This window comes from Mycothermus thermophilus (assembly GCF_041956435.1).
Source record: "Mycothermus thermophilus strain CBS 625.91 unplaced genomic scaffold VTJ04scaffold_5, whole genome shotgun sequence".
Taxonomy (NCBI): domain Eukaryota; kingdom Fungi; phylum Ascomycota; class Sordariomycetes; order Sordariales; family Chaetomiaceae; genus Mycothermus; species Mycothermus thermophilus.
This window is the reverse complement of record NW_027191431.1, coordinates 498,197-525,092: the sequence shown is the minus strand read 5'-3', so window position 1 is coordinate 525,092 and position 26,896 is coordinate 498,197. Positions and strand designations below refer to the sequence as shown.

Sequence of the window (26,896 nt, the reverse complement as noted above, 5' to 3'; positions counted from 1 at the left end):
GGTGTCCAAAAAGACCTTCTCTTTTTTTATGCCGTTATGTTTGGGCAGTCTAGCTATATCAGGGTCGTCACGCCGCTTGATGACATGAAGGTATCAATCACCTCTCCTCAACACGTACTCACTTCAACCACACTTATGGACCGAAGCAGACATGATGATCTATGGCATTACATATTACGTTGCAAACTCAGGTACAATAGGTAATCATACCGCCAACCCCTCCTCTATACAGATAACCTATCCCATCCATCGTCATCATCATCACCCCCTTAGCTCCCCAAACATAGACATGTCTTGAAGCCGTTCGTACTCGTGTATACGTCCAGTCATTTCTACGGTAGCAGCTCCTCCTCCCAGCCGACTTCAAGAGAAAAACAAGAAACCAAAAAGTCATTTCCGCTCTACACCACCGCAGGCAACCCCAACTTATTATTCGTCTTCCTGGTCATGACCTTGGTAATGGCATGCCTGATGGTCTGGCCCGCCTTCTCCACCTCCTTCTTGGCCAGCCCGGACGTGACACACACCTTGAGGGCGGGGGTGGGCACATAATCGCCGTCCTTGAGGCTGTTGTGCCGCGCGATGGGCGCCGTCTTGAGCTTGGTAATGAGCACGCCGTTGGCGAGCGCCTCGTCGACGCACTCCTGCAGCAGGCGCTCCTGGTCCTCGTGGGTCAGGTGGCGGGCGCGGACCACGTCGGGCTTGATGACGAGGATGAGCACCGGGTTCTCGGGCGCGCTGGTGCACACGACCCAGTCGCTGCGGGGGTCGAGCTGGGCGCGGAGGAGGCGGATGTTTTCGCGGCACTGCTGCAGGATCTCGGGATTGGACTGGAGCAGGTTGATGCACTCGGACGCCGTGACGGCGAGCATGGCGGGCAGGGCAGCGGAGAAGGTGTAGGCGGTCGAAGAGATGCGCTGGTGCTCGACCACGTCCTTGGGACCGGCGCAGAAGCCGCCGCCTGCGCAGAGGGGGCCAGCCAGGGAGCCGATGATCATGTCCACTTGGGATGGGTCGACGTTTTGCGCCTCGGTCAGGCCGCGGCCGGTGCGGCCCAGGACACCGAAGGACCAGGTCTCGTCGAGCATGAGGCGGAACTTGTACTTCTCCTTGAGCTCAATCTGCGGAAGGGGATGTGTCAGCCGTGGGAACCAATTTCGGTCGGCGAGGAGGACGAAGCAGACTTACCAGCCGGGGCAGATCATTGATATCACCCGTCATCTCAAACAGCGCTTCCGTGACGATGAACCGGCGGGTCAACTTCTTTCCACGCTGCTCCTTGACGACGCGGCGCATGACCTGCTCCAAATCATCCAGATCGCCATGGTTGTACCACTTGACAGAGCTACGCGAGATCTCCAAGCCGCGGCGGATCGAGTAGTTGACGCCGCGATCAGCAACAATGATATCACCACGCTTGCAGAAGGACGGAATGACGCTCGAAATGGTGGAGAAGGCATGGGCGTATACTATACAACCCTCCGTGCCCAGATACGAGGCGATGTCGGCCTCGGCCTTCATGTGCACGTCCTGGGTGCCGTAGAACTGGGGCGGGCCGCAGGGGCCGACGCCGTAGGTGCGCAGGGTCTGGATCGCCTTCTCCTTGATCTGCTCGTTCGCGTTGAAGTTGTAGAAGTTGTACGACGCGAGGTTCGTGACGGTCTTTCCGTTGGCGAGCTTCGACTTGGGGCCAGTTGGTCTGGAGGCACCTTTGTTAGCGGCGTCGTCCACCTCCTTCTCGCTCGGTCCGAGGAGAGAAAAAACAGGAAGTTCTAGATGCCTTACCCAACAATCACGGGCAGCTTCTCGAGCTCCGCCTCTTCCTGAGGGTTCGGGGCGGCAACCAGCGGCTCGGGCGTCCACTCATCGACGAGCTCATCGATTTCCTCCTCGGTCAACTTGACATAGTTCTCCTTGCTCGTCGAGTAGCTGGGGGACAGGAGGTATCGAATGAAAAAGATAAACAGAATCAGCTCGATGGCCGAGCGGACCGGGTCGTTCTGGTAGCTGGAGCGGACATAGCGGATGACGACCGCCGAGCCGGGCACCTTACGAAAGGCGGCGGCGAGGACGTGGAGGACGGCGGTGAGCTGGGTTTGAAGTTCTTGAAGGTCCATCTTGTCTGGTCTCGGTGGTGTGGCCGGACGAGATCAAGAGAACAACAACACGAAGAAAAGCCCACGATGACTCGGGGCAGAAGAAAAGAGTCGGGTTGCGCGGTCTGGGGGATTAAGGGGGCCTTCCCCTCGACTCGCTCGTCCGATACAGATGGAGAGCCGAAGCGGCGGTCGGGATTCGGAACGTCACGGCAAGTTTATGAGCATTCGTTTTTCTCGAACCCAAAACGAAGGAAGGTAAAGAACAAAACTGAAAAAGAAAGAGACTGGGAGGATAAGGCCGTTGGCGCCCGAGCCCCCTAATGCGTACGTTGCGTCCTCGCAAGCTGCCGGTGTTGTGTTGTTGCCACGGGCGGACACGGTTTGGGACGGAACGGGTCCAAGCAAGCAACGCAAACTATGCCACTGTCAACAAAAAATGGATCCCGGGTCAGCCAAAAAGTTTCAAAAGCGACGGAACAGCCGGGACTTGACGGCGCCGCCTGCGTGTCGCTCCAGCGGCCTGCCAGCCGGGTCCGGCCCACAGAGGGTGGGTCCGGCCTGCTTACAACGATTGGCCAGATAAGGGCTCACGGCCCCACAATTCAGGGGTCAGGACTTGGCACGCCACGCCAGCCGCAGGGATGGTGCCGATTTCGCAACCTGCGGGTTAGGGTTCTGGCAATGGTCGACATTCTCAGGTTTCTCCAGAATACCCAAGAAGACATCATTACAGAACACAGAACACAACAACGCAACCCATTCCGAGTCATTCAACACGAAGTAACGAGTGACAATAAAAACTAATTTCACTACTAGTCTAAAGTAATATCTACTACAGAAAAACTTCAGGGTTCACAACGCCTGGCGCGACAGGATGCTTCTGCCCCTAATCTCTCACACTTAGGTACCCGAGTTATCTTCAAAGTCAATGGAAAAAGAGCAACGCTTGCCTATGATTCGTCTCCTATCCCCTTCTTCCAGACCCAATGCATGACCTGGCGTTGTCGTTGGCGACGGCTCGGCCGGCCGCCAACAAACTACCTGACTGTCTTAATGAGAGATATTAAACAAAACAATGTACCTGATGAGCCCCCTTTCTTTCTCTGCAGCATCAACCCCGACACCACAACCCAAGTGTGAGCACCCGAAAACAAAATCAAACAAGCACCGCCGTCTACAGAAAACCCTTGACAACAGAAACAAAAAACAAAACCACCAAGTAGAAATCAACATTTCCCCAATCTTGATGAATGCCCTGCCGTTGTTGACATTTAGACAAGCAACATCATCCGATCCGCCCCGGCCCTGCTTGTCGCCGTCGCGCGGAACGTCGAGGTTGTGCTCGGCGTGTAGACACCCTTGTAGCCCGGGGCGCCGGTACCCGTCGGCGTGCGCCCGCGCGTGTCGTCGTTGTTGAGACCCGACGGTTGCACCAGGTTGGTGGACTTGAGCATGTTGAACACGCTCTCTGGCACAAACTTGCCCGCGACGGCCGGGCCGATGATCAGGGCCATGAAGACAATGAACAACGTGAAGTACAGGATCGAATAGCGGATGACACGCCGGCGGCGAAGCTTGGTCTGCTTCATCGAGTAGATGGGCGGGCGGATTTGGCGGCTGTGGGTTTCTGTTAGCAACTTGAACGACCTTGAAAAGTGAACAGAGCAACACATACCTAGGACGGAGCCAGAAGAGCATCATCGAGTGGAGCTTGTCAATCTGGGGAATGAGGATGACGGGCAGCATCATGAACAGGATCACGTGACCCAGAATGAAGTCGGCCGCGAACAGGCACATCTCGGTGATCTTGACGAGGAATTCACGAGCCGGCTGGGACACGGTGTGCCAACCCATCGAGTACCACTTGCCAGTCCAGAAGGCAATGTTGGCCTGATCCGTCTTCATTTCACGCGTGAGGAACAGCGTGATGATGAGCTTGAAGATGAACCGCTGGATGGCGACGACCGTGATCATGCCCAGCAGGGTCCTGGCGAAATGGAAGCTCTCGAGGAAGAACATGACCTCAAAGAAGATGAGCAGCGAGATGACGGCGATGGCGTGGGCGATGGCGGCGAGGACGGCACCAAATTTCTTGCAGCACATGCTGAGCAGCGGTCCCATAAAGCAGGCCATGGCGAAGAACATCAGGCAGACGCCCGCGTTGATAGCGATGGGCGCCAGAGCGACGATGCCGACGCGGAGGAGCGACGCCGTCGGGCCCTGCTTCGGGTAGTTCTTCTTGACACCCGTCTGCGCATTGATGAAGAGGTACGGAACCAGGGTAACCACCACCAGCATGAGCGGCGTGAAAATTTCAGACCAGAACGTGTTGGAGATGGCCGCACGCGGCACGTCCGACGACATCTTGCCCGAGGGGTCACCCAGGACCTTGCGCTTGAAACCCGTTGTCCGGGTACGCGACAGGCGGCAGAAGGCGATCCACGAGTTGGAGTGTGAGCGAGAGTTACCACGGGACAGCCAGCGCAGGTACTCGCGGTAATCGATGAAGAAATCGGTCCAGGCGAACTGGTGCGGGTTGTAGAGGAAGGGCGAGATGACCAGGGCCAGGAGCGAGATCCAGAAGTACACCAGACCAGCCTGCCACATGGTGACGCTGGCGAAGAGCAACATCATGACCAGGCGGGCGCCGAAGTAGATTGACGGACCGGCGAAGCGCGAGTACAGAACACCGAAGGGGATGCGGGCCGTCGCAAAGCCACGACCGGTACCGATGTAACGGGCACCGCCGAACGTGATGTCCTGCTGGCACGAGTTCGCGTAGATCTGGCAGACGAACACCTCGAAGAACGGAGAGAGCGAGCAGAACTGCTTGGCGAAGCGGGTGAAGGCACGCAGGGCGCCACGCTCCATGAGCTCCTGCACAATCAGGGGAATGTACGAGAGGAAGAAGACGAAGAAGATGGACAAGATACTGCGGTAGACCCAGTCCAAAAGAGCGTCCGTGTTCGCGCAGCCCGTGGGGTACAGAGGGTCGCGGATGGGCACCTGCCGGTTGTACTCGCAAGGGATGGTCTCGTGGCGAAGCACGCCAATCTGGAGCAAGGTGATCATAAACAGCTGCACCGACAACATGATGAACATGTTGTTGACGTGGAAGCCGGGATGCGCGTAGTAGAACGACAGGAAGCGGTCGATCGGCAGCTGGGTGCCAAGATAGTAGTACTCGCGAGAAAGCATTTGCTCGCCCATACCGGTACCGATCTTGGTGGTGAAGTTGAGAATGGAACCGAAACCCAAATCACGACCCTTGCCGCACTGGTAGTACTCGCAGTGCTTGATGCGACCGCCACGAAGCAAAGCGTTCATACCGGCGTAGATATCCTCGTTGAGATGCAGACCCTTTTGCGCCTTGGAGACACCACCACGGGTGGTCATGAAGATGCCGTTGAGGAAATCGGGGTGACCATAGTGGAGCTTGCCACCAATTTGCGCGAGGGTGCGGGCGAAGAGGGTACCGAACGTCTGTTCCTTGCCGGCAGCGATGTCACCAAGAATACCGATGTTCTCCGAGAAGATGTATTCGCGAGCACCGAGAATGGCGACAGGGGCCTTGGAGACGGTCTTGACACCAGGAGTGTAAGGCGAGACATTATCCGTCTTCATCTCCTCGAACTCGGCAAGCACGCTGCGGATCTTGAGGCACTCCTCCAGGTAGTTGTCCTGGTTGGCATCAATGAGCTGGATGTATTCGCCGCGGTAGAAGATGAGCGCGTGGTTCTGGTTGTCCGACTTTCCGTCGCCGAGAATGGGGTTGCCGGAGAGCTGGATGCGGAACTTGGGGCGACGCATGCCGTTCTCCATGATCTCCGAGTGACCGTCGATGAGGGCGGAGTAGAGGCGGGGCTCCTCGCCCTCAGCGAGAGGCGGCTCCTCGTCAAGGTAGGCGATCTGAAGATCCGGGTAGGCGCGCAGCAGGAACTCGGCGTTCTCCATCTCCTCCTTCTTGAACTTGGCGAAGCGCTGCATCGACACAATAATCTTGAACTTGCGGCGGGCCATGCGCTCGAGCTCGCGCTCAAGCTTGTCCGAGTTGCCTCCAAACATCTGCACGACCTCCGGGTTCTCAACGCGGTAGAGCAGCTTGATGGCGCGGGCATAATTCATGAAGCCGGAAATGGTGCGGTACAGAGTCTGGAAGCGCAGCGAAGCCCAAATACGCGTGCGGAGCGTGTACTCGGGGGCGGACGACTTGAAACCGATGCAGTAGAAGGGGAGATCGTCGATCTTGCTCTTGGCTGTGTCCTTCTCGTTCTTCTCCTCGCCATCGAACTGCGAAGTCTCGTCGGCCAAGATCTTCGTGTCCTTGACGAAGCAATCCCACTCGTGAGGATGCAGCTGCTTGAGGTACTCGAGAAGAGTGACGCGGGAGTACGGCTCATCTTCGCGGATGATCTCACGCAGAGAAAGCAAAATCTTTTCGCTGTAGTGAGGGATCATGACCGTGAAGGTGGGCATGTTGTCAACGGGCAGCGGCTCCGGGATGGGCGTGGAGAGCGACTGGGCGAAGAAGGAAATACGACGCTCGGCCTCACTGTGGCTCGGGAAGTACTCCGTCTTGAACGAGTGATCCTCCTGGGCAACGAAGAAAGTGGGAGCACGAAGGGTACGCTTGCCCTCCTGCTCTGACGGGACCTGGTGGTACAGCAGCTTCTGGACATGATCGATGGCCAGCAGGTGCTCGCGATACATGGAAATGACGATAGCGTTCCAGATCTGCGAGATGAGCACCTTGGGCTTGTACTTGATCTCCATGTCGGTCGTGGCCAGGATCTTGGAGTACATGCGCTTCGGCAGGCGCGAGAACACGTTGCGCCACGGCGTCAAGATAGACGAACCAAGATAGAAGGAGCGCGCAATCGAGATGGCCGTGTTGAGCAAGACGTACCAGAGGTACGTGTCGAGGAAGAAGAAGATCAAGTCCGTGAAGATCATGATGAACAGGGTAAAATGCGGCTGGTACACGCAGAGGTACTTCCCGACGATGGTGTCGCCGATGCAGCTGCTCACGTCCATGAGGGCGAGGTAGCGGATGGGGTCGCGGATCGACAGCGACAAATAGACGTAGGACTCGCCAAACTTGAGGCCGAAGATCACCATCCACATGCCGAAGGAGAGGGCCATGTCGTTGCCGCTCAGCCGGGGGTAGCTAGCCGTAAACGTCTGACTGGCAACATAGCGGCGCCCCTTGGCCGTCAGGTAGCTGCCAAATAGACCACCGAGAGGCATGATGGAGAAGAAAATGAACGTGACGAGCGCGACAAAGAACTGCGTGATGCCGAGAATCAAGGCAATCTTGCTGTTCTGCTTCTCGAGGAATGTATCCAGATCCTTCTCGGGCATGAAGACGTAGACACCAGGAGCAACGTTGATGATCAGGACGGCGATGAGGAAGAGCAGGCGCTTGGTCAAGTGTTGAGCGCCAGCCCAGCGGCGCGGAACGTAGAGCCATTCGCAAAGCGTGGCGAGGACCTGAATGAGGGCGGCGATCGAGCCGCCGAAGCCGACGATGGACCAGTGGGCCGCCGGTGGCGGGCCGTTGTTGACCTCTTGCTCGTAGTTGGGCGTGACCAGAGTGGGAGAGTTGTAGGCGGTGAAGAACCAGAACATGGTCAAGTGAATGATCCAGATGCGGTTGAAGTTAACGATCAAGTGGAACCAGGACCGCGTCTCCTTGTAGGTCTTGAAGAAGACCTTCTTCCACTCAACGTCCTTGAGCTTGAGATAGCGCTCGGCCGGCGGGACATCCACCAAGCGGCTCTTGTCCTTGAGCACGATACGCTCGATGCCCTCGGGGTACCAGAAAAGCTGGTTGCAGTCGTCATAACCAATGATCTGGTTGTGGTCACGCTCGCGGCGGACATAGACGCCATTGACGATTTCGTAGCCCTGGTCGCGGCAGTATTGGTAGAGCGGAGTGATGACATTGTTGAGGAAAGTGAACTCCTCGACGGGCTCGACCATGTTCTGGCAGGCGGGAGAGTTCAGGTAGTCATCGGCGCACTTGAAGATGAAACACAGGCACTCAGGCATGAAGCGGACCTGGTTGGCCTCACCCCAGCAGAGCAAATACAGGGCCAACTGGCGCACGCGGTCGTGCTGAGACATGCGGTTCATCCGCGTCTTCCAGCGATACTCGGCCGCCTCGAGCGAGTCGTCGCCCTCGAGGTCTTCGAGAGCCTGGGCCTCATTTTCTGGTGCGCCCTTCTTCTTGCCCTTCTTCTTGCCGCGGCCCTTCATGTTGGCGAAGCCGATGGCATCGTCCAGGTCAAGGTGGGCGGCAAAGTACCACTTGCGGTAGTTTGCGTTGTCGCCGCCAATGTAATCAGCGTGGAGGGACAGGAGAGCCTGGTTGGGTGTCATGCGCGAGGCGCGCGAGTCGAGCAGCGTCATCAAGTGGTCGTACATGTTCCGCATGCTGTCACGCTGGAAGCCAAACTTGTTGGTCAGGTCGATGAAGATGTCCTCGATCTCCTCCTTGGACAGAGGGATTTGCGCATCTGATGTCCACGCAGGATACGGCTCACGCGAGCGCTGACTATTCATATTGGGATAGTCCATGCCATAATTGGGCGTCGAGGCGCCAGATGAACGGTTGCCGCCGTAAGAGATCTGGGACGATGGAGGGCGGTATCCGCGGCTCTGGTCGTTGTAGCCGTCATAGCGTTCGTCGCCACGGCCATAGTAGTCCATGTCGGCGGCGCGGGCCATGTCGGACCGCATGGTGAAGTCGCTGAAGGTCTCCGAGTCCTCCTCGGAGCCGTTCCGCTGGCCGCCTTGGCCGCGACCGTAGCCGTCATTGTAGCCCTGGTTGTAGTAGCCATCTCCCTGCTGACCGTAATAGTCGTCATGGTACTGGTCGTTGTTGTCGTAATACCCGCCGTCCTGGTGGTAAGGGTTGTTGGGGTCGGCATTATAGTAACCACTATCGCCATGTCAGTCCGCCATCATTTAACAGACATCACCGCGGTACGCACGATTCGTCATAGTAGCCATCGCCTTGTTGGCCACCACGATTCTGCCCATGGGCGTCGTAGTACTGGTCGTCCTGGTAATAGGCATCGTTGCCATAGCCTTGGTCGTAACCACCTTGGCCTTGGCCGTGGCCTTGGCCATAGCCTTGCTGATATCCCGACATGGTGGGTGTGCGATGTCTGTGAACCTCGCGAGTTAGGATGGCCTCAAAGCGCACCGGTGGGCGAGCTGCAAACTCACCAGAATGATCAACGAGACATGAAAACGGTTGGTGGCAGAGAGAGAGTTGGGTCAAAGGTTCGCGGAAAGCCTCGACGAAGCACCGTTGAACTTCTGTGCCGGCAGAGGATCGATTGTAAGGGCTTCTGAGAAAACGAGCGGATCGTGGCCGGCCACAACTGATCTCTCGGTGGGTTGCTGTAGAGGCGGCGGATGTCGATGCAAAACACGCGGGCTCAGCGAATGGGGCGACGCGGTGGGGTGTTGTGGCAGGGCGCAGCAGCAGCCAAACTGTCGGGAAGCTGGCAAACTTGGCGGGCACGCGTTGCCTGTGAAAGATGGGATGGAGGCTGAGAGGTAGCGATGGGCTGGAATCGGAAATCCTTCTGAATGGATGATGGCGGAGTAGGAAAACGGCGCTCTTCCACACAAAAAATAGCAGCTCAAACTTCAGCCGTTTCGAAATGTCCCTCCTCCTCGAAAGAAGTCCAAAACGATTGACTTGGTCGGTCGGACGGTGTATTGGATTATGGCCCCGATTGCTCGAGATGAGGGTTGGCCTTGGGTGTCTCGAGTGTCGGCACGCAAGGAGAATGCGAGACGCAAATCGACTGGCTGGGAGCTGGCGGCGCGGAGAATTGGTTGCCGCTGAGGGTCGAGTTGCGCCGGCTGCACGAGCTCACTCACAAATTCCGCAAACCAGGAAGAAAAAGGGAGGGAAAGGAGGGAAAGAGGGTGGTTCAGAACGAGCGTAGGGCGGAAGTCAGGTAAGGAGAGAAAGAAGAGAAGAAAAAAAGAGACGACGACACGAAAAAACCTGGAAGCAGGCTTCGGACGGGCGAGAGTGGTTTGGGATGTGACTGGGGGGTGCAGGAGAGCAGGAACAGGGAAGACGGGGAGAGAAAAGGAGGCACAGACAGACACGCAGCGGGCCAAGCCAACGGAGGCCAAGGACGGGACAGGAGGTGGACCAAAATCGAGTGGAGCCAGTGGAGGAGGGATGTGAGTGGATGCAGCTGTTTCCAGTCGTTCCGGACGTGGGTTCTGATCCAGAACCCTTCGCTCACCAGGGGCTGGGAAAGGGGGAAGGAGACAGTGTCATGCAAAAGACGCCACACAGTGTGTCTGGCTGCGCCAAACCGACCAAACCGACTGCGCCTGTCTGCAACTGCTCTGCACGAGAATCCGCGAGGAATGCTTCATGCCCGCCTTCCTTCCAGGCAGAGATTTGCCGCATTCCAATGTCCAGCGGTCGACCGTTGAAGCAAGCTGAGGTTAGGGTGCTGGAAGTCCCGCCCGTCGCCAGATTCCCTCCATTGTGTTCATCCACCCAAGTGAACTCATTCGCAGATGGAGCTCAAGAACCCTGCCGTTTTTGGCTCCCGTCTCGTGGATCGGTTCTGACCGATTGACCGACCTGGACCAGGGGCTCGATAACACGACACAACACAAGTGAGGACTGCCGACAACTCCATCCAGCCTTTGCCACTCGTTCTCGGCCATCTGCGCCAACACCGCAAAGCCAGATGGATCTGGTCCAAGTCGAGTTTGGCGCATTCAGCAGGGCATGGGACATGTTCGATGCAGATGCAGCAGCGGCACGGGCGGACTTTGACCTCACACACATGGGCGGCCGCAAGAGCGGAACGGTTGTTGCGTGTCTCTCTCCGTCCGTCCCAAGACGCTCCCTCCGTTGCATTCACTTTCACGCCACGAATGAGGCGCCGCCGGCTTTGCATTTCACTGTCGGCCCGCCCAATCACGGAAGCGAGAGCCGTGAAAGTTCGGGATTGGGCCTTGTTCAGGGTGCGACGTTTGGCAGCCTGGCAAAGCCGAGATTGGTGCTGCCTCAGATTTTCCTCAATCCCCAGTCGCTGGCTCCGCCACACTCTCGACATCAGCTCCCCTGGCTTCTCCTGGGACATGCGACACGCCAGAGGCCCGCCACTCCCGTCTGGCGCCCCTGGTTGTTGGGCTGGGCAGTTGCAGCACGATGATGACGACAGTTACAGAGGGTGGCAGCGTGGGATTGCCTCGAGAGCTGGAAACCGGAAGACTGAAGGGAAACGAAACACTAGAGAGTTGAGGACTGTCGGGAAAGCTTCACATGAAGTGGATGTCCTCCAGACGAAAGGGATGAGTACTCTAAGGCCGGTCAGTCACGAGGCTTTCGCAAGTCTTTTCGCTTCTGGAAGAAGAAATTCTGAAGAAGAAATTCTGCCGTCTTCATCCATCCACGGGTCTGTCTCACGAAGCAGACCCAGCAAACACAGTGCAGCCAGCCGGATACGAGAGCCGCAACACGAACATCACAAGTGCATCACGCAACCATGAGCCATCCTAGATAAGGTGTTCTCGGAGTTGAAAACGACTTTTGTTTAACGTATTCTCACCTCTAACTTGGTTACGAACTGTTCAGGCTTCAAGGCGCTCACAATTCTCGATGGTTTTCCCGAAGTGAAGGGACCCATAGTACCTGGGATGGCCGAGAGACATTCCAGTTCGAAACACAGTGCGACGCGACGCAACCATACACCGGCGTTTTTATTCATGACACCCCGTCTCGTTATTCTTGGGGGTACGATAGGAGAGGTACCGCGCTGACGATCTGACATTGCAGGAGAAACGGCGTCGATCTTTCAAGCCTTTCCGACTGACCGCCTGTCCTGACGGAGTAGGGTATGTACTCCGTACGTGGTACGGCATGTTTCTTGTTTTTGACCATGGGCGAGAAACGCCTGAAGCCGACTGTCCTCAGTTTTATGTTCATGTGTCTCCCTCCCTATGAAGCACGACCCATGGAGGGACATACTACCATGCCGTCCTATGTTGCTTGTTTCCGTATACGCCCTTTAACGGTGACCGATATCTTGGGTATATAACATGCATGAGCGTTATCTTGTAAATACCCTTGGAACATAGTGTAGGACCCCGGAGATTGCCATGATCGCCATCGTCCCGTGGTTGAGCTGTGTTGACGATGCATGCTTCTACCCTCCAGTGCTGACGACATATTGTTTACCTGAGTTCTTGTGGTTGGTTGACTTGTCGTCATTTGGCTTGATGCCGCTACCCAATTCTCTGTTGAAGACGCCCCGCTGGCTACGTAGTAAATAGGGAGGTAGGATGGTCAGAACGAGGCCGGGAGAGAACTGCACATTCATCCCCCCACCAGACCCAAGAAGATGTTGGCGCGGGATGCCTTGGAATGGCGGCACAACTGTACCTGCATCTGCGACTAGCAGGTTTGCGCCCGAACGGCGCATGCTGCTCTACGTCACAGTTCCATCGGGAGGTACAAAAATATGGCTGACGGATGGCAAATGCAGCTGCTAGTGGGTGGAGGGTAGATAGGAAACGGAACCGGGAAAAATAGTCTAAACCCTACCTTGGAACCCGAGTGAGATCAAGGAGATCGAAGCTTGAGTTGAGTATATGCAGGATGCGCTCATAGCCAGAAAAAAGAGATGGGCCAACCTGCGGAGTTTGCTTGATGAGATCGCGCAATCAAGAAGAGTCCTGGAACGATACTCAGGTTGACGTCGATTTTGATCTAGCCTGTCTTGTTCCAACCAAACCTTGGGTATTCTTCCAACTCTATGTGCTGCAACCGTGATCCAACAGCTCGATAGGTAAATTACACCGCCGGCACGTTGTAGGCTGCTCGTGGTTTTCTCGGTCGCCTGCAGCCGTTGCGTGGCAGGTTGATGACGCTTCTGAACCTGTGTGACCTGCCATCTTGATCATCGATGCTGCCGCTCCATACTCCCCCATCTCAGACGTCTTAGCCCGTATCGCTGCCCACTGCTGTTGCACCAAACGGCAAGCCCTTGCAGTCACCCTTATTCATAAGGGGGCAATGAATTTAGTTGAAGTTTATTCAGCACCAAGCTGGGCAAGTTGATTGAGCATCTGGCATGCCGGTTGCCACTACTGAGCGTTGGTTAAGATTAGATGGGAATTGGGGACATATGATGGAATGGAGGGGACAAAGTCCCCAGCTGCCTAGGTAGATACCTAGGTACCGAAGCATCTACTGTAGGACACAAAGTTCAAGAAACTTGGAGACCAAAAAGATGCGATCTCAGAGAAAACATTTGTCTTCACGAAACTTCTCTCAAGAATCTCATGGATCTGCAATCAGGGTCGAGCAGCGGACACGGTGGGCGGCAAAGGGCCTTTGAGAGAACCTGCCTAAACAACAAACAGCAAACCTAAACAAACAGCTCTGGCCCATCTCATAGATAGCTCGAGTTGAGGTTCAAGAACATTTCAAGCAAAGCTCTTATTCTCGTGTGAAATTATCAGTCAGGTGCAACGCGACAAGTGAAAATGTCAACCGGGGGTTGACGTCAAGGGTGCTTGGCGCTCAGTTGCCCCTGACAACCAGTGCTTTTGTCCAGGTGCCCAACCACAAGTCTCCTGTCCACCACGCATTGTTGACTTGTCGCATGCGTCCAGTACCACATGCATTGCCGGATCTGGAGTTCCGATATATCCAACAACACATCCGAAGCAGTTATTCCGAATACATTACAGCCAGACTACGTATAAACATCCTGCACTATGGCTCGACTAGCACGGCCTCCCGCTGGCCTCAGCGATGACGATGATGACGAGTTCCCCGATATCACCCGCCTTGTTCCCCGTGGTCAATCTCAAAGATCGACGCCAGCAACGTCCACGGCAGCTCCAGCTACCCCCGCAGCCCGGCTCAGACTGAAAGAGCGCTCAGGGCAGTCAGCAAAGACACCCGGGACTGTCAGGAGGCGCAAATTGGGGCCATTGACGGACAACCTGCTCTTAAGGGCCTGGACTCCCAATCGTACCCAGGATGACCCGGAAAATGCCATTGAGCTTCCAGAGGAGACGGAGCAGAGGCCACCGCCACACCCGAGGGTCCAGCTGAGGCCCCGGACTCCAGCCGCCGCCCGCAATGTCATTGCCATCCCCTCGTCGCCGGCCGATGAGGATGAGGATGATAACGACAACGACGACGACAACAACAGCAACAACAACAACGAGGGCGAGGACGAGGACGACGAGGAGTATGTTTCAGCCAAGGAGGAGATCAGTATCGCCGAGGACCCATCCATCTTTGACGGCACATTTCAATCATGCAGCACCGAGGATTCCGAGGACTCGGACTTCGAGATCTACGAGGATGAGGAGGACGATGATTATATCGAGGATGACAGCTCTGGAACTTCCCGCCGTGCTGCTGCATCTCCAGCAAAAAGGAATCACGTGGCAAAGAACAATACCTCAGGCAGGTCCAGTAAACCTTGCACCAAGGACGTGAAAGTAAACAAACCTCGCACGACGCGGCGCATCATTCTTTCAGACGATGAGACCGAAACACAACCCTCTCATAATGCAGCGTCACGACGTCGGAATCAACGCCGAGATATCGATAGAGATGATGCAGTTGAATCCAAAGACGAGCACAGCCTCGCCGATATCATGAAAGACCTTGATCTGTGAGTGCTAACAAAGAGGAAACTTTGGGTTGCTTGTTTTTCTGACCGTAAACCCAGAAGCGAGAGTGACCAGGAAGTCTCTAAAAGCGAAACTCCTTCAGACAACTCGGGAGTTTCCTCATCTTCAGACGAAGCTCTGAGAAAGCGTCCTGGTCTCACATCTCCCAAGAAGCTGCCACGGATCCCCAAGACACCTCACCGCCCTAGCTCCGACCTGTTCTGGGACAAGGACTTCATCGACGACTGGAACGACGAGCACTCTCCACGGAAACAGCTCTTCCCAGACACCACAGCCTCTCGTCCCAAGAGCCCTACCAAAGACAAGAAGCCTGCCAAGGGGAAGAATCCCAAGGACGAGGACACCATGGCGAGCCAGCAGCTCTCTTCCCGCGAGGCAAAGAAAGCCAAGAAGGCCTTCGAGGAGGCCAGGGACGCCATTGCCCAACAATTCCTGCAAGAGCTCGACACCACCATCACCAAGGGGCGTGTCTCCGAGCTCACAGCCTCCACGGGCGGCGTCAAAATCGTCTGGTCCAAAACCCTGCAACGCACCGCCGGCCGCGCCCACTGGAAGGTCGAGCCCGTCCGCGTCCTCCGGCCCGTCAACCAACCCGTCGGCGCCGACAGCCCCGTCATCCCTGTCCCTTCTAAACCCCCCAGCAGCATGAAGATTCCCTACGGCTACGAGCTCGTCACCAGCCACTACCTCTACCACGCCTCCATCGAGCTGGCCGAGAAGGTCGTCACCGACGAGTTGCGTCTCCTCAACGTCATGGCGCACGAGTTCTGCCACCTGGCCAACTACGCGACCTACTTCATGACCGCCAGACAAAAAAACGTCGCCGCGCACGGCAAGGAGTTCCAGCAGTGGGGGCGGGCCGTGACGACCGCGTTCGCCCACCGCGGCGTCCGCGTCACCACCAAACACTCCTGGGACATCGAGTACAAGTACATCTGGGAGTGCGTCGACTGCTTCCTGCAGTTCAAGCGCCACTCCAAGAGCATCGACCCGGCCAAGCAGCGGTGCGGCCGGTGCAAGGGCAGGCTGAATCAGATCAAGCCCAAGCCCAGGGGCGGCGGCCAGGCTGCTGGCGCGGACGAACCGACCGAGATCACCCCGCACGGCGCCGCGAGAGAGGTTAGCCTCCCGCCCGCTTCCTCCAGGTCCTCCACCCCCTCTGGGTCTGCGACAGCAGCGGCAGCAGCAGCCCCCAAAGTCAGCGCCTACCAGCAGTTCCTCAAGGAGAACATGCGCGCCATCCGCGCCGAGAAGCCCAACACGCCGCACAAGGAGGTGATGAAGCTCGCGGCGGAGCGGTGGCAGGAGCACAAGCAGCGCGTGGCGATGATGCAGGCCAGCAAGGCGGCGATTGCTGAGGTGGTGCTGTTGGAGTCGTCGCAGGGGGAGTCGGAGATGGAGGAGGAGAGTGTGGAGCTGGGAGGACTTGTTAGGGAGGAGGTTTGAGCAAGCCAGCCTCTCTGCGATGCGATCTTGAAAGTGGTTTCTGACTTGGAGAGCGATATGGCGTTGGGGATGGGGCGGTTAGGCTTGGGTTTGGGTTGGAAGGATGAAGTGGAAAGGGTTTGTTTGGGATTACAGCACTCGGCTTGCTTCTGTGTGGATATTTCAGCTATCACAGCGAAACTGTATATATGTAGAGAATGTGTATATGGATGACCCATGATCTTCAACATTTGCCAAGTGGGACACGGTCAAGAAGTTGATTTTGACACAACTCACAACTTAGGCCTCGAGTTGGCACAGGCCACGTTGTTTTGTGTTGTAATTGGAAGGGGTCGGCGATGAGGATGGCGATGAGGATCACGAAGCTTAGAAAAAGAAGAGGACTGGATTAAATCCGAGAACAAAGCTTTACCGCTCTCCCCTCTCACGCCACATTCGGAGTAGGAGGAGAATGATTACTCCTGAACAGGAAAAAGTTTTCATTTGCTTGTCTTGGGTAAAGCCTCTTCTGAGATGTCTCTTCCTCCTTGACAAAAACCTGGAATTATTTGCCTCAATTCAGATGTTCTCACATTTTTTTACCGAACATTTTTCATCAGGCATAGAGTTGGCAGCTCGTTGAATGAGATGAAATAATGTCAGATGACAAGAACATCAGCCCGTTAGTAATGAGAAATGTTCGGGCAATGTTTCGAGAGAGGTCATAGTGGTGAGGCTGTTGGCACCATGAATGGATGTTCACAACATCGAGTTTGGAAAACACAATGTTAAAAAACAAATAGAGCATCTCCATTGCCTCTAGTTGGCCAAATTGTAGTGGGACGTGGATTCATCATTCGTGGCCATCAAGTCATCACAATACACACAGAAACTCCAACGCGACTTGGTTCCTCACCGTCAAAAACCCAACACCATCAAACACAACCATGTCCTGAAAACTCCTCATAGAATCACCCTCTAACTCCCCATGTAATATCTTTGCACCTATTAGCTACTTATATTCCTTGGCCAAATCACGTCTCCCTCTGCCAGGGCCATCAGGCGCTCATCATTGAAAAAGAAATAACGGGGCCAGTTTTCATCCAGGTACTCATGTAAGACGATCACACCTCCTCTTCTCCCACCTCGCCGTTTCCTACCGCCTACCCGAACAACCCCCACCTCTTCACCTCAAACGTCTCCCAGATCCTCGCCGCATAGTCGACGGCATCGCCAATCAGCTTGCCCTGCTTGCCCAGCTCCAGATCGATCTCGTCCTCGTCGTACTCGCCCTTGATGTGCGGGACATTGATGGTGATGAGCATGTCGGACTTCTCATTCTCGAAGCGGACCAGGGTCAGGATGATGGCGGTGAAGTCGGGCGCAGAGCGTCGCGGCGCCTCGGGGTCGTCATCTTCAGGAGGTGGTTGGCGTGGGGTTTGCGTCGCGATGAGTGTGTAGGCCGGTGTTCCCTCGCTGTTGTGGGAGAGTGGGTGGTTAGCCTCAAGTCTTGGGTAACCTTGGGCAACCAGGTCACAGACGGGAGAAGGGACTTACGGGAGGTGGGTGAACTGGGTCTCGGTGGTGTTCCAGACCTTGACGGTGTCGACGTCCTCGCCGACCAGGTCTTCGAGGTGGGTTGTCAGGGCACGGCCGTCGCGCTCAAGGGGGTCCTCCCCGGGGGCTTCGACGCGCTGCATAATGTCGAAGATGATGGAGGTGAAGCCATCTTTGTCGATGTAGACTTCCTGGTTGTCAGGGACCTGGCGAATCGTGCTGGAGGAAACAATATCATGTCAGTTGTCGGCGTTTGCGCAAACGGGGTTGTTGGCGCCTGGTGCTCACCTCACGTCGGCGAAGTTCTCTGGCAGGTCGCAGACGATGGCGCCGCCGTAGAGGTTTGTTCTTTTGTATCTGGTCATGGTCGCAATGGTGTTTGGGGACAAGACAGGACAGGATGGTAAACGATGGCGTGTTGAGTGTGGAACAAGGGGTGTTCCGTGTCTATTGTAGTTTTATTTTCCAAGTTAAATGCGACGTCGCCGAGCCAAGTTGGCGGGAGAACAAGGCAGTGAGTGACATCAACGAACGTCAAGCACCTGATGGCGGGGTCGCGTGAGTGGGATGCTTGTGGGTGGCGGGGTACCATCACCCCCGGCTTATGCTAGCAGTCGTCTCTCACCACAAAAGCCAAGCCGATGCTTGAGCTCTCGGGTGAAGCACCTGACATAATAGAACAGCCAGTAGAAGGACATAATTAATTTCTAAAATAATAATAACAAAAATGTCGGGCGATGTGGGCTGTTGCTTATGCTCTCTCAAAGGTGGTGATGGAAAGCTTTCAAGTGAAAGGCCAGTTCCATCTCCCACCTCCCAGGTTCCCAGTTTCCAACGCCTAGCGTTTTAATAAGTACCATGGAATCTAGAAGGAAGGAAGGCACGAATCCCAGGATCTAGGGTTGAGTGAGTGCTTTCCAATGTCCAGTGCCGGGCGAGAACCCCGCTTCCGGGTTCTCGTTTCAATGAATGGATGCCGTCAGCGGGCAGCTAACCCCGTACCTAACGGAGAACTGCCCCGCGATCCGCCCCGTCCAGGTCTTTGGTCTCCATCCGGCAGATAGAAGATAGAACCTCACAGCTCCCCCAATCTCCAATTGATCAGAACATTTCTCTACGCAACCACAACTTTGGTTCCCTGAATTTCTCACCTTTCCCCCCCCAAACCCCATGGCTAGCAGAATGGCGTCGTGCATCTTTTGCAAGATCATCAAGGGCAGGTTCTCTCCTCACAAGCTCCCAAGCTTCCGGGCAAGCTTCATCTCGAATAGCTCTCCCCCGAAATGCTTCAAGTCGTCTCCTGACCACCACACCAACTAACTCGCAACCACAACAGGCGAGATCCCTTGCTTCAAGCTCTTCGAGTCAGACAAGACCCTCGCCTTCCTCGACATCAACCCTCTTAGCCGGGGCCACTGCGTACGCCGTCTGATTCTATCCCTCCTCGTTTTCACGCTTCCGTCGCATTCGACACCCACCTCGTCGCACAAAGACACCGAGAGCATGCTGACCAATTGTCCCTTTTTGGCAAACAGCTTGTGATCCCCAAGACCCACGGCGAGAAGCTTGCCGACATTCCTGACGACTATTTGACCGAGATCCTGGTGCGTGCCCCCTGTAGCCTTGCGTCAAAGGGATAATCTTACGGCAGGGAGGAGGAGAGTCAGGATGGAGAGGAATTGGAGACTGACAACCTCTGTCCGTCTGGACATACCAATTGTATAGCCCATCGCCAAGAAGCTCGCCATCGCCACGCAGGCCAACGAGTACAACATCCTCCAGAACAATGGCCGGGGAGCGCATCAGGAGGTTCCTCATGTAAGTCCTGTTCCAACAGACACTCTCATGTGTTGATATGGCTTTTCGACAGGAGAAGCTGGACTGACATTTATGTACCTGGCAACTAGGTCCACTTCCACATGGTGCGTCCGCATACGTCTACTATACCCCTTTGAAGTCATCATCCCTAGCAACTGCGCGAGGGCGACAAGAGAAACATGGAAATGTACTGACTGGAAACCTACACAGATTCCCAAGCCGAACGTGCACGAGGGCCTCGGCATCAGCTGGCCGGCGCAGAAGACGGATATGGACAAGCTCAAGGCTCTGGCCGAGGAGATCAAGACCAAGATCTAAGGAGGAAACATGCGACTCTGGACCAGAAACATCAGCGAGCCAGAACTATAGTCCTTCTTCACAAAAGAGAAAGAAAAAAACAACTGGATATGTCAAGATTCGTCCCCCTCTCTGTCCGATACGCCGACCCCGTTTGAATGTGTATTATCGAGATATGAAGGAGTAGTAGCAGTATTAGTCCTACCCAACAGATCTCCCCAGCCGTCCCGTGTCCCTGATTACTCTAAGCCAAACAAAGAACAATCAGCCACACCTACTACCTTACCTATGTATATATCTTGTACAAACACCCGTCTAATCCACATCCGCCGCTGACGTCGTTACCGCTACCTGCGCCATGGCCGTCGCCACAGCCTCCACCGCCTTCTTCTCCTCATCCCCGCTCACCGTCGTCTTTGTCTCCTCCCCGGCAGCAGCACCACCACCAGCAGCAGTCTTCTCCGCCTCCTTCTCCTTCTCTTTCTCCCCCGGGTACCAATCCAACTTCCCACCCGGCTGCAGCACGCCGATCCTATCATAGTATGACCTTGCGCGCACGTAAGGGTCGAGGTTCCAATAATCCGCGCGCAACCGCGCCGCGATGTCGTTCCTCCTGGCCTTGATCTTTTCCGCGGCGTCTCCCGCAGTGGAAGGGGTATTGATCCACTCGAGCGTGGCGTCCTCATACTCCTTGTACAGCTTGGCGCGCTCGGCGAGCAGGCGGTCGCGCGTCGCCGTGTCGAGCATGGCGGCGTTCTCGCCCTCGCGCGGCTCGACGTACGAGTAGGTCCAGTCTTCTTCGCCGTCGAGGTCCTTGGGGATGTGTTTCAGCGGGATGAACTCTTCCATTTCTTTGGCTGAGTTGGTGAAGTGGACTTTGTTGGCGACCACGGGGTCGAGCCAGCCGCGGATGACCTTCCAGATGCCTGTGGGTGGGTGTGTGAGTTAGGGTGGGTTGGAAGGATAGGGGGGGGAAGGGGAAGGGCGGACCTTGGAAGATCCAGGGCGCTTTGTGCACAAGAACCGTGCCCAAGCTCTCGGGGTAGTTGGCTTCGAAGCACTTGATCATGAATTTCACAGGGGTGTAATCCATGTTGGCCATGGAAAAGTTGGTCATGTCAAACACGATCGTCTGCGGTGGTGACGGAGGTTAGCATATAAGCAAGAAACTCCGAGTATTTTGGGGAACGGAAGAGAGACTCACCGCCGTGTCAACCGGATCCTGCAGCAGCATCCGGCACGTCTCGATTAGATACACCGTATACCTCTCCAAGGCCTCCTCGGCCTGCTCTCCCGCCCGGTGAAGCCTGACGTTGACAAAGCACAACGGCCTGCCCTGCTTGTCATGGCCGTGCACATAACTAATGCCCTTGCGAATCTGGGCCATGAAGTCGTGGCCGAGCTTCTGCGCGGTGGGGTCGCCGTCCGTCTTCTTCTCGGCGGCCAGGGCCGCGGCCTCGCCGTTGCGCATAATGTCCTCGTCCACCTTCATCTCGGTGGCGCGCCAGTTCATGGTGGAGACGAGCATGATGAGGGCGCGCTCGACGTCCCACTTGCGCGCGCGCAGGAAGCGAAGCACCAGGGCGTCCGGGTGGTCGTGCTTGACCATGCTCCAGATGGTGTCGCGGATCGACTCGGGCGATTGGCTGGCGAGCGTCTCGTAGAAGTGCTTGGTCTGGCCGTACTTGTCGGCGTCGCCGTCCTTGATGTGGAGGACGACGCGGGCGCCCTCGGGCGCGTCGGACGCCGAGTCGGATTCCTCCTTTTCTTTCTTCTTGTCCTTGTTCCGCGAAAACAGGGACATGCGGCTCTTCTTGCCCTTCTTAGGGTCTTCTTGCGCCGCCTTGTCGCTGTCCTCGGCAGCTTTGTCGGTCGCCCCATTATTCTGCTCCGTGCCAACGGCGCACACTTGGAAGATGTATTTCCATAGCTGCTTGAGCTTCTCCTCTTGCTCGGCGGTCAGGTTTCCGGGGCGGCCGGGTGCGATGGGGACTTCGGACGTCATATCGTCGGATTCAGGCTCGGTGCTGGGTGATGCAGGCCAGAGGGTGTAGTAGGTGGACACGGCAAGTGCCGCCGCAAGAACGATCAAGAAGCCCGAGGCGGATGCAACAAGCGCGGGGCGGCGGGGTGGTGGGGGATGGACGGGATTCGGAGAATGAAGGGCTCGGAGGGTGGGAGACCGCTGATGTTGACGGCGGCAGTGCCTGAAAAGTCCTGAGGAACAGGAGGATGCGGCGAGAGATGGGGTGTATGCAATGACAGGTGTTGTTGGAGATGGCTGACGGCTGCGGCAGCAACGGAGACTGGGCGCAGTACTCAGGGCCGCACCAGACGCCGAGAGTCGAAGCGAAGGAGCGGATTGGCCCGGGAAGCGCAGAGGTGTCCGCATAGAAAGGCCACGCCCGACAGAATTCTTGAAGTCGAGCTTGTTGGAGAAGAATGCAAGTCTATGTCAACAGACAAGCCAACATAAAAGAACAGGAAGAGACCACCAGAGACTACAGTATGTATGTATCTAGGTACGGGTTTAACCCATTGTTAGAGTGTGCCATTTCAGGAATGCCATGCCAGTCCGCGCCGAGAGGCGGGATGTCAGGGCGACGCGCGACAGCGGAAGGAAATCCTTGGAGTGGAGCGTTTCACATACCGGGTGGGATTCTTGGGGTTGGATGAGGGGAAGACGCAGCGCAACGTGCGGAGGGCGGACGGAACTTCGGGGTAAGGTGTCAAAGAGGTGAGAGTGAAAACAGAGGGTTTTGTTTGTTTGTTGAACCAGCGGAGGAACAGAGGAAACTTTGGTCGGCGGAATCGGCATGCAAGGGGCAAGACAGCACACTAGAAATGGGGAGGCGGCCAAAGCCAGGAACTAGACAACAAGTGTCACATTCGGTTCCACCTGGGCCGATGAGTTCCAGGTTTTGGAGATTTTCTACACCGTAATGCGAACAAAGTTGAAGTCCCAGCTTTCTCAACAAGTCCGAGAATCCCGGCCTGGCAGCTCTTTTTGGTAGCGGATTGGCGCAGCACAGCCCCACTCAAGAAGGCAAGTTTGGAATTGGCGCGGGCTTCGGACTGACTCGAGAAGCCGTGAATGTCGCATCTTTTAAAACAAGTCTATCCTCGCTGGCGTGGATGCGTATGTAAATGCCTAATTCTTGGATCAGAGCTCGAATGGCGGTGTAGCTGTTATCCAGGTTGCACATGATGGACAGGCGACCTGGAGCTTTGGAAATTTGAGTCGGCCGAGAAATCGCAGAATTGCCATGTTCATGTGTCCAACTCAGGCAATTCCCATCAACAATGAAGTCACTCAACCACGTGCAAGAGGCAAGCAAGGGGTTCCGTCACCTACTCCGTCACTGCGGGGCAGCTGCCAAGACATAGCGGGGACCTGACAGGGCAACCACAGCAATCAGGAACCCAAAGTCAACAACACCATCAACACATTGATGGATACAGCATGGAGACCAACAGCACCACCGGGCACCTCTAATGAATTCCTGACACTAAAGACCCCCGATACGCCAGCATAGAAACATCCACCAACCCAATCCATCAAACAACAATCAAGCCCTCAATCAAGCCCGTCATGGCCCACGACGACTCCCAACCCCGCCAGCAGCAGCGGGCGCGCTCCACGTCGCGCTCACGCCCGACGACCCCTCTCCGGCCCTCGTCGCGCTCCTCCTTCCGCGAGTCTGCGCGCAGCAGCGTGCAGGGCGATTCCGCATCGTTCCCGCTCAACACGTTCGAGCCAGCCTTCGCCGAGCTGTCGGACGCCGTCGCCGATCTCGAGGCCAACCTGATGCACTTCCAGCTGATGCACGAGTCTCTGGCGCGCTTCAGCGAGAGCTTTGCGAGTTTTTTGTACGGGTTGAACATGAATGCTTTTTGCGTGGATTTCCCAGAGGTATGAAGGTGTCGATGGACTTGTGGTTGGTTGGGGGTTTGGGACGGTTGGAAGCTGACATGGGCTTGGTTCAGGGGCCTTTGCCGGAGTCGTTCCGCCGGATGAAGCTTAAGGAGGAGCAGCAGGAGAGCCAAGGTATGTGACACATCTCTCTCAATCTGTTGATAACAGTGGGAGAAAGAACTAACGCTGGGCAGGCACATCAAAACTCCCAGAACCGACAACCCGTGAGATAGACCACGAGACCACATTCATGTGTGTCGCCTTGGCCCCTCTCTCATATGATCCGTATCCAGTGCTAACTCCTCAATCTAGGACAACCGACACGACATTTGTCGATAACCCACCCACAACAACTTCTACCACCACCACCTCACGAGGCCGGTACCAGAACCCTCCCACGGGCCGCCAATCCCGGGTGCCCGCGCCGCCGACGTCAACCAGAGGGACGACATCATCGACACGGGGAGGAACTACCAGAGGAGGAGCAAGAGGTGGAGCGACGAGGGGGACAGGCACGGGATCAGGCCGCGGCGGAGCACGGCCTAGCGGGCTTGTGCCGCCTAGAGTTCGCGGTCTCCGGTGAAGGAAGGGAGGAGGGAGGATACGCCGTTCTTGTGTGTGAGCTGTTCTTGCGAATCAGCACGGCCAGGCCCGGGGGTCGGCTGATGGTGCATCATAATGTCCGCCACGATGGTGGTCCGAGCCAGGGCCGGAATATAGCTGGTGGTGGGAGCGGGACCTGTAACGCTGCCTGCTCACGGGGTGGCTGAGTAGGTAGGCACACCGGCGTGTGATAGACGTGGCTTTATTATGCGTCCTCGGCGGCCGCCTTTTCCAGGTATTCGCGGACGCGCCTGAGACACTCTTCCTCGCCCTGGTCGACCCACGATCCTACGATGGCGACAGTCTTTTGCCGGGACTTGAGGCCGTGGGTGATTTGCAGATCCGACTTGGGGAGGTCAAGGACCTGGCGGAGGCATGGTTAGACAGATCCCAGCAGACTTTGACTAGTTATTTCGTAGGTAGGTACAGTCATAGTATGCTGGGGTTGAACAATCTTTTTACAAAGTAAGAGGTGTCATACCTCGCTCAGGACTTTGATGACGGCCTTGTTGGCCTCGCCCTCGCGGGCCTGGGCCGCCACGCAGATCTCGACGGCTTCTTCCCCTACGGACGCGATGCCCTCACGGTTCTTGCTGGCGCCTGGCTTGACGTTGCAATGGAGGTAGAGTGTGTTCTTGGCCGATTTCTTGGTGGCGGCGACAAAGTTAAAGGCGCGCGAGGCCATGGTGGTAGTGGTAGTGGTGGTGTTTTCTGCCTTGCAGAGGATTGAGGTGAAGCGAATGAAATGTTGTGCGGTTTGTCTGCTTGTTGGTGAGAGTGAAGCGAGCGACGGTTTGATGGGCGGCTTGAACATGGCGGCGTGATGATTGGGGTGAGCTGTGGCTGGATGCCCCTCATGTGTGTTCCTTGGATGATTGTGAGAGACAACCTATAGGTAACCCTAACCCTCTTCGTTTCCCAAGCTCGATGTTGTGATGTCACAGCAATTTCCATGCCGCAATCCAAACACCAAGCACGACATTCCAGGTGGAGGTACCTGACTGATTCTGGGCAAGCAAACGGACACGACGCGAGGTGAAACCTCACAATTACCTCTTTTCACTTGAAACCAAACCAATTGCTCCTCCTTCACACCAAAAACCAACCACAATCCATTCCACCGACTCCCAACTCTATTACTCTCAAAAATGTCTCTCCGGCCCCTCCTCCGGCCCCTCACCCGCTCGGGCTTCGGCACCGGCTCCAGCCGGGCGGCCGCCAGGACCTTCCTCCCAGCAGCATCAAGACAACACTTCTTCCACACCACCCGCCCGCAATTCGTCCAGCCCGGCGACCCGCTCCCGGACACGGACGTGCTGCAGGAGAACTCCCCGGGGAACCGGGTCAACCTGGCCGAGGAGGCACGCAAGGGCGCCAAAAAGATGCTGCTGATTGGCGTGCCCGCCGCCTTCTCCCCCGCCTGCTCGTCCAAGCACGTCCCCGGGTACGTGGCGCACCCGGTGGTGAAGAAGAAGGGGGAGTTTGATTTGGTCGGGGTGGTGAGTGTGAATGATGTTTTTGTGTAAGTCTCTCTCTGTCTTTCGATCTCTCTCTTCCGCTCTGTCTGTTGTTTTATTTGGTTGGTTGGTATCCTGGCCTCTGGAGGTGTGTTAGTGCTTGTGTGAGAAGGCCGGTAGGTGTATGGTTGACAGGGTTGGGTTGGGTTCTGTGTGTGTTGAGGTTGAGATTTATCAGTGTAATGGAGCTTTGCTTCTATGGAGAATGAGACTCCCCCCAAACGATCGGGCTGGGAAAAGTCAAAGATAACTAACCAAGGATACTTCATACAGCATGAAGGCCTGGGGTGAGACGCTCGACCCGGGCGCGAAGCAAGGTGTAAGTCAACCTTATATGCCCCCCATTGGGAGTTCCCGCCGTCTTACTCAGCACCTTGCATCCTAACACCCTCTCCCCACAGATCCGCTTCCTCGCCGACCCCACGGGCCAGTTCACCAAGCAGCTCGACCTGGCTTTCGACGGCTCGGCCATCTTTGGCGGCGACCGCTCCAAGCGCTATGCCCTGATTGTCGAGGACGGCAAGGTCAAGTCGGCGTACGTTGAGCCGGACAACACGGGCACCAGCGTCTCGCTGGCTGAGAACGTGTTGGGACCGGCGTCTGCTTAGGTGGACTGGATGGAGTATGACTGCATAGATCAGGTACCTAGGTAGATCGGTCCGTTTATCGGGGCAACATGTCTTGTTCCGTTCGCGGAATCAAGTGGTTTTCATGTTAGGGAAAAGCCAAGGAAGCATGCATCGTGGTTGTATTTTTGAGCGAGCTCGAGAGCCATGGATGACAATAAACACAATGTCAAAACTACGGTGTATAATAGCTCATGGCATTCAGTCCAGTGACTTTGAGCCGGTGGGGGTATTTCCAATGTTCCAACCCATTCAACTCCCGCCCCCAAATAGTATCTAACAGTTACAGAACATCCACCCGTCACCCACCCCATCCTAGATCCCCGA

At 56.1% G+C, this 26,896-nt stretch overlaps 12 protein-coding genes across 12 annotated transcripts; 6 read left to right on the top strand and 6 right to left on the bottom strand.

The window, feature by feature from the left end:
* Nucleotides 1-401: 401 nt before the first annotated feature.
* VTJ04DRAFT_7218 (uncharacterized protein) lies at nucleotides 402-2,117 on the bottom strand (the record flags this gene model as incomplete). The annotated part of the gene is made up of 3 exons (XM_069365521.1): nucleotides 402-1,121; nucleotides 1,189-1,699; nucleotides 1,786-2,117. 3 exons carry the CDS (start codon nucleotides 2,115-2,117, stop codon nucleotides 402-404), a joined length of 1,563 nt encoding a protein of 520 aa, XP_069216547.1.
* Nucleotides 2,118-2,183: 66 nt separating this feature from the next.
* Nucleotides 2,184-2,420, top strand: VTJ04DRAFT_7217 (uncharacterized protein; the record flags this gene model as incomplete). The annotated part of the gene is made up of 1 exon (XM_069365520.1): nucleotides 2,184-2,420. The coding sequence occupies one exon, from the start codon at nucleotides 2,184-2,186 to the stop codon at nucleotides 2,418-2,420; it is 237 nt and encodes a 78-aa protein (XP_069216546.1).
* Nucleotides 2,421-3,370: 950 nt separating this feature from the next.
* VTJ04DRAFT_7216 (uncharacterized protein) lies at nucleotides 3,371-9,255 on the bottom strand (the record flags this gene model as incomplete). Its single annotated transcript, XM_069365519.1, has 3 exons — nucleotides 3,371-3,716; nucleotides 3,775-9,042; nucleotides 9,095-9,255. 3 exons carry the CDS (start codon nucleotides 9,253-9,255, stop codon nucleotides 3,371-3,373), a joined length of 5,775 nt encoding a protein of 1,924 aa, XP_069216545.1.
* A 1,582-nt stretch (nucleotides 9,256-10,837) lies between these two features.
* Nucleotides 10,838-11,308, top strand: VTJ04DRAFT_7215 (uncharacterized protein; the record flags this gene model as incomplete). The annotated part of the gene is made up of 1 exon (XM_069365518.1): nucleotides 10,838-11,308. One exon carries the CDS (start codon nucleotides 10,838-10,840, stop codon nucleotides 11,306-11,308), a length of 471 nt encoding a protein of 156 aa, XP_069216544.1.
* Nucleotides 11,309-13,877: 2,569 nt separating this feature from the next.
* Nucleotides 13,878-16,256, top strand: VTJ04DRAFT_7214 (uncharacterized protein; the record flags this gene model as incomplete). Its single annotated transcript, XM_069365517.1, has 2 exons — nucleotides 13,878-14,791; nucleotides 14,849-16,256. 2 exons carry the CDS (start codon nucleotides 13,878-13,880, stop codon nucleotides 16,254-16,256), a joined length of 2,322 nt encoding a protein of 773 aa, XP_069216543.1.
* Nucleotides 16,257-17,398: 1,142 nt separating this feature from the next.
* On the bottom strand, nucleotides 17,399-18,157 carry VTJ04DRAFT_7213 (uncharacterized protein; the record flags this gene model as incomplete). The annotated part of the gene is made up of 3 exons (XM_069365516.1): nucleotides 17,399-17,711; nucleotides 17,793-18,011; nucleotides 18,081-18,157. 3 exons carry the CDS (start codon nucleotides 18,155-18,157, stop codon nucleotides 17,399-17,401), a joined length of 609 nt encoding a protein of 202 aa, XP_069216542.1.
* Nucleotides 18,158-18,962: 805 nt separating this feature from the next.
* On the top strand, nucleotides 18,963-19,928 carry VTJ04DRAFT_7212 (uncharacterized protein; the record flags this gene model as incomplete). Its single annotated transcript, XM_069365515.1, has 6 exons — nucleotides 18,963-19,008; nucleotides 19,129-19,211; nucleotides 19,328-19,396; nucleotides 19,518-19,610; nucleotides 19,700-19,714; nucleotides 19,821-19,928. 6 exons carry the CDS (start codon nucleotides 18,963-18,965, stop codon nucleotides 19,926-19,928), a joined length of 414 nt encoding a protein of 137 aa, XP_069216541.1.
* Nucleotides 19,929-20,222: 294 nt separating this feature from the next.
* Nucleotides 20,223-21,912, bottom strand: VTJ04DRAFT_7211 (uncharacterized protein; the record flags this gene model as incomplete). Its single annotated transcript, XM_069365514.1, has 3 exons — nucleotides 20,223-20,833; nucleotides 20,898-21,039; nucleotides 21,112-21,912. The coding sequence occupies 3 exons, from the start codon at nucleotides 21,910-21,912 to the stop codon at nucleotides 20,223-20,225; spliced, it is 1,554 nt and encodes a 517-aa protein (XP_069216540.1).
* A 1,587-nt stretch (nucleotides 21,913-23,499) lies between these two features.
* Nucleotides 23,500-24,406, top strand: VTJ04DRAFT_7210 (uncharacterized protein; the record flags this gene model as incomplete). The annotated part of the gene is made up of 4 exons (XM_069365513.1): nucleotides 23,500-23,820; nucleotides 23,895-23,955; nucleotides 24,018-24,075; nucleotides 24,136-24,406. 4 exons carry the CDS (start codon nucleotides 23,500-23,502, stop codon nucleotides 24,404-24,406), a joined length of 711 nt encoding a protein of 236 aa, XP_069216539.1.
* Nucleotides 24,407-24,631: 225 nt separating this feature from the next.
* On the bottom strand, nucleotides 24,632-25,240 carry VTJ04DRAFT_7209 (uncharacterized protein; the record flags this gene model as incomplete). Its single annotated transcript, XM_069365511.1, has 2 exons — nucleotides 24,632-24,790; nucleotides 24,908-25,240. The coding sequence occupies 2 exons, from the start codon at nucleotides 25,238-25,240 to the stop codon at nucleotides 24,632-24,634; spliced, it is 492 nt and encodes a 163-aa protein (XP_069216538.1).
* A 334-nt stretch (nucleotides 25,241-25,574) lies between these two features.
* Nucleotides 25,575-26,551, top strand: VTJ04DRAFT_7208 (uncharacterized protein; the record flags this gene model as incomplete). The annotated part of the gene is made up of 3 exons (XM_069365510.1): nucleotides 25,575-25,948; nucleotides 26,217-26,262; nucleotides 26,345-26,551. The coding sequence occupies 3 exons, from the start codon at nucleotides 25,575-25,577 to the stop codon at nucleotides 26,549-26,551; spliced, it is 627 nt and encodes a 208-aa protein (XP_069216537.1).
* Nucleotides 26,552-26,652: 101 nt separating this feature from the next.
* Nucleotides 26,653-26,883, bottom strand: VTJ04DRAFT_7207 (uncharacterized protein; the record flags this gene model as incomplete). The annotated part of the gene is made up of 1 exon (XM_069365509.1): nucleotides 26,653-26,883. One exon carries the CDS (start codon nucleotides 26,881-26,883, stop codon nucleotides 26,653-26,655), a length of 231 nt encoding a protein of 76 aa, XP_069216536.1.
* Between the last annotated feature and the right edge of the window lie 13 nt (nucleotides 26,884-26,896).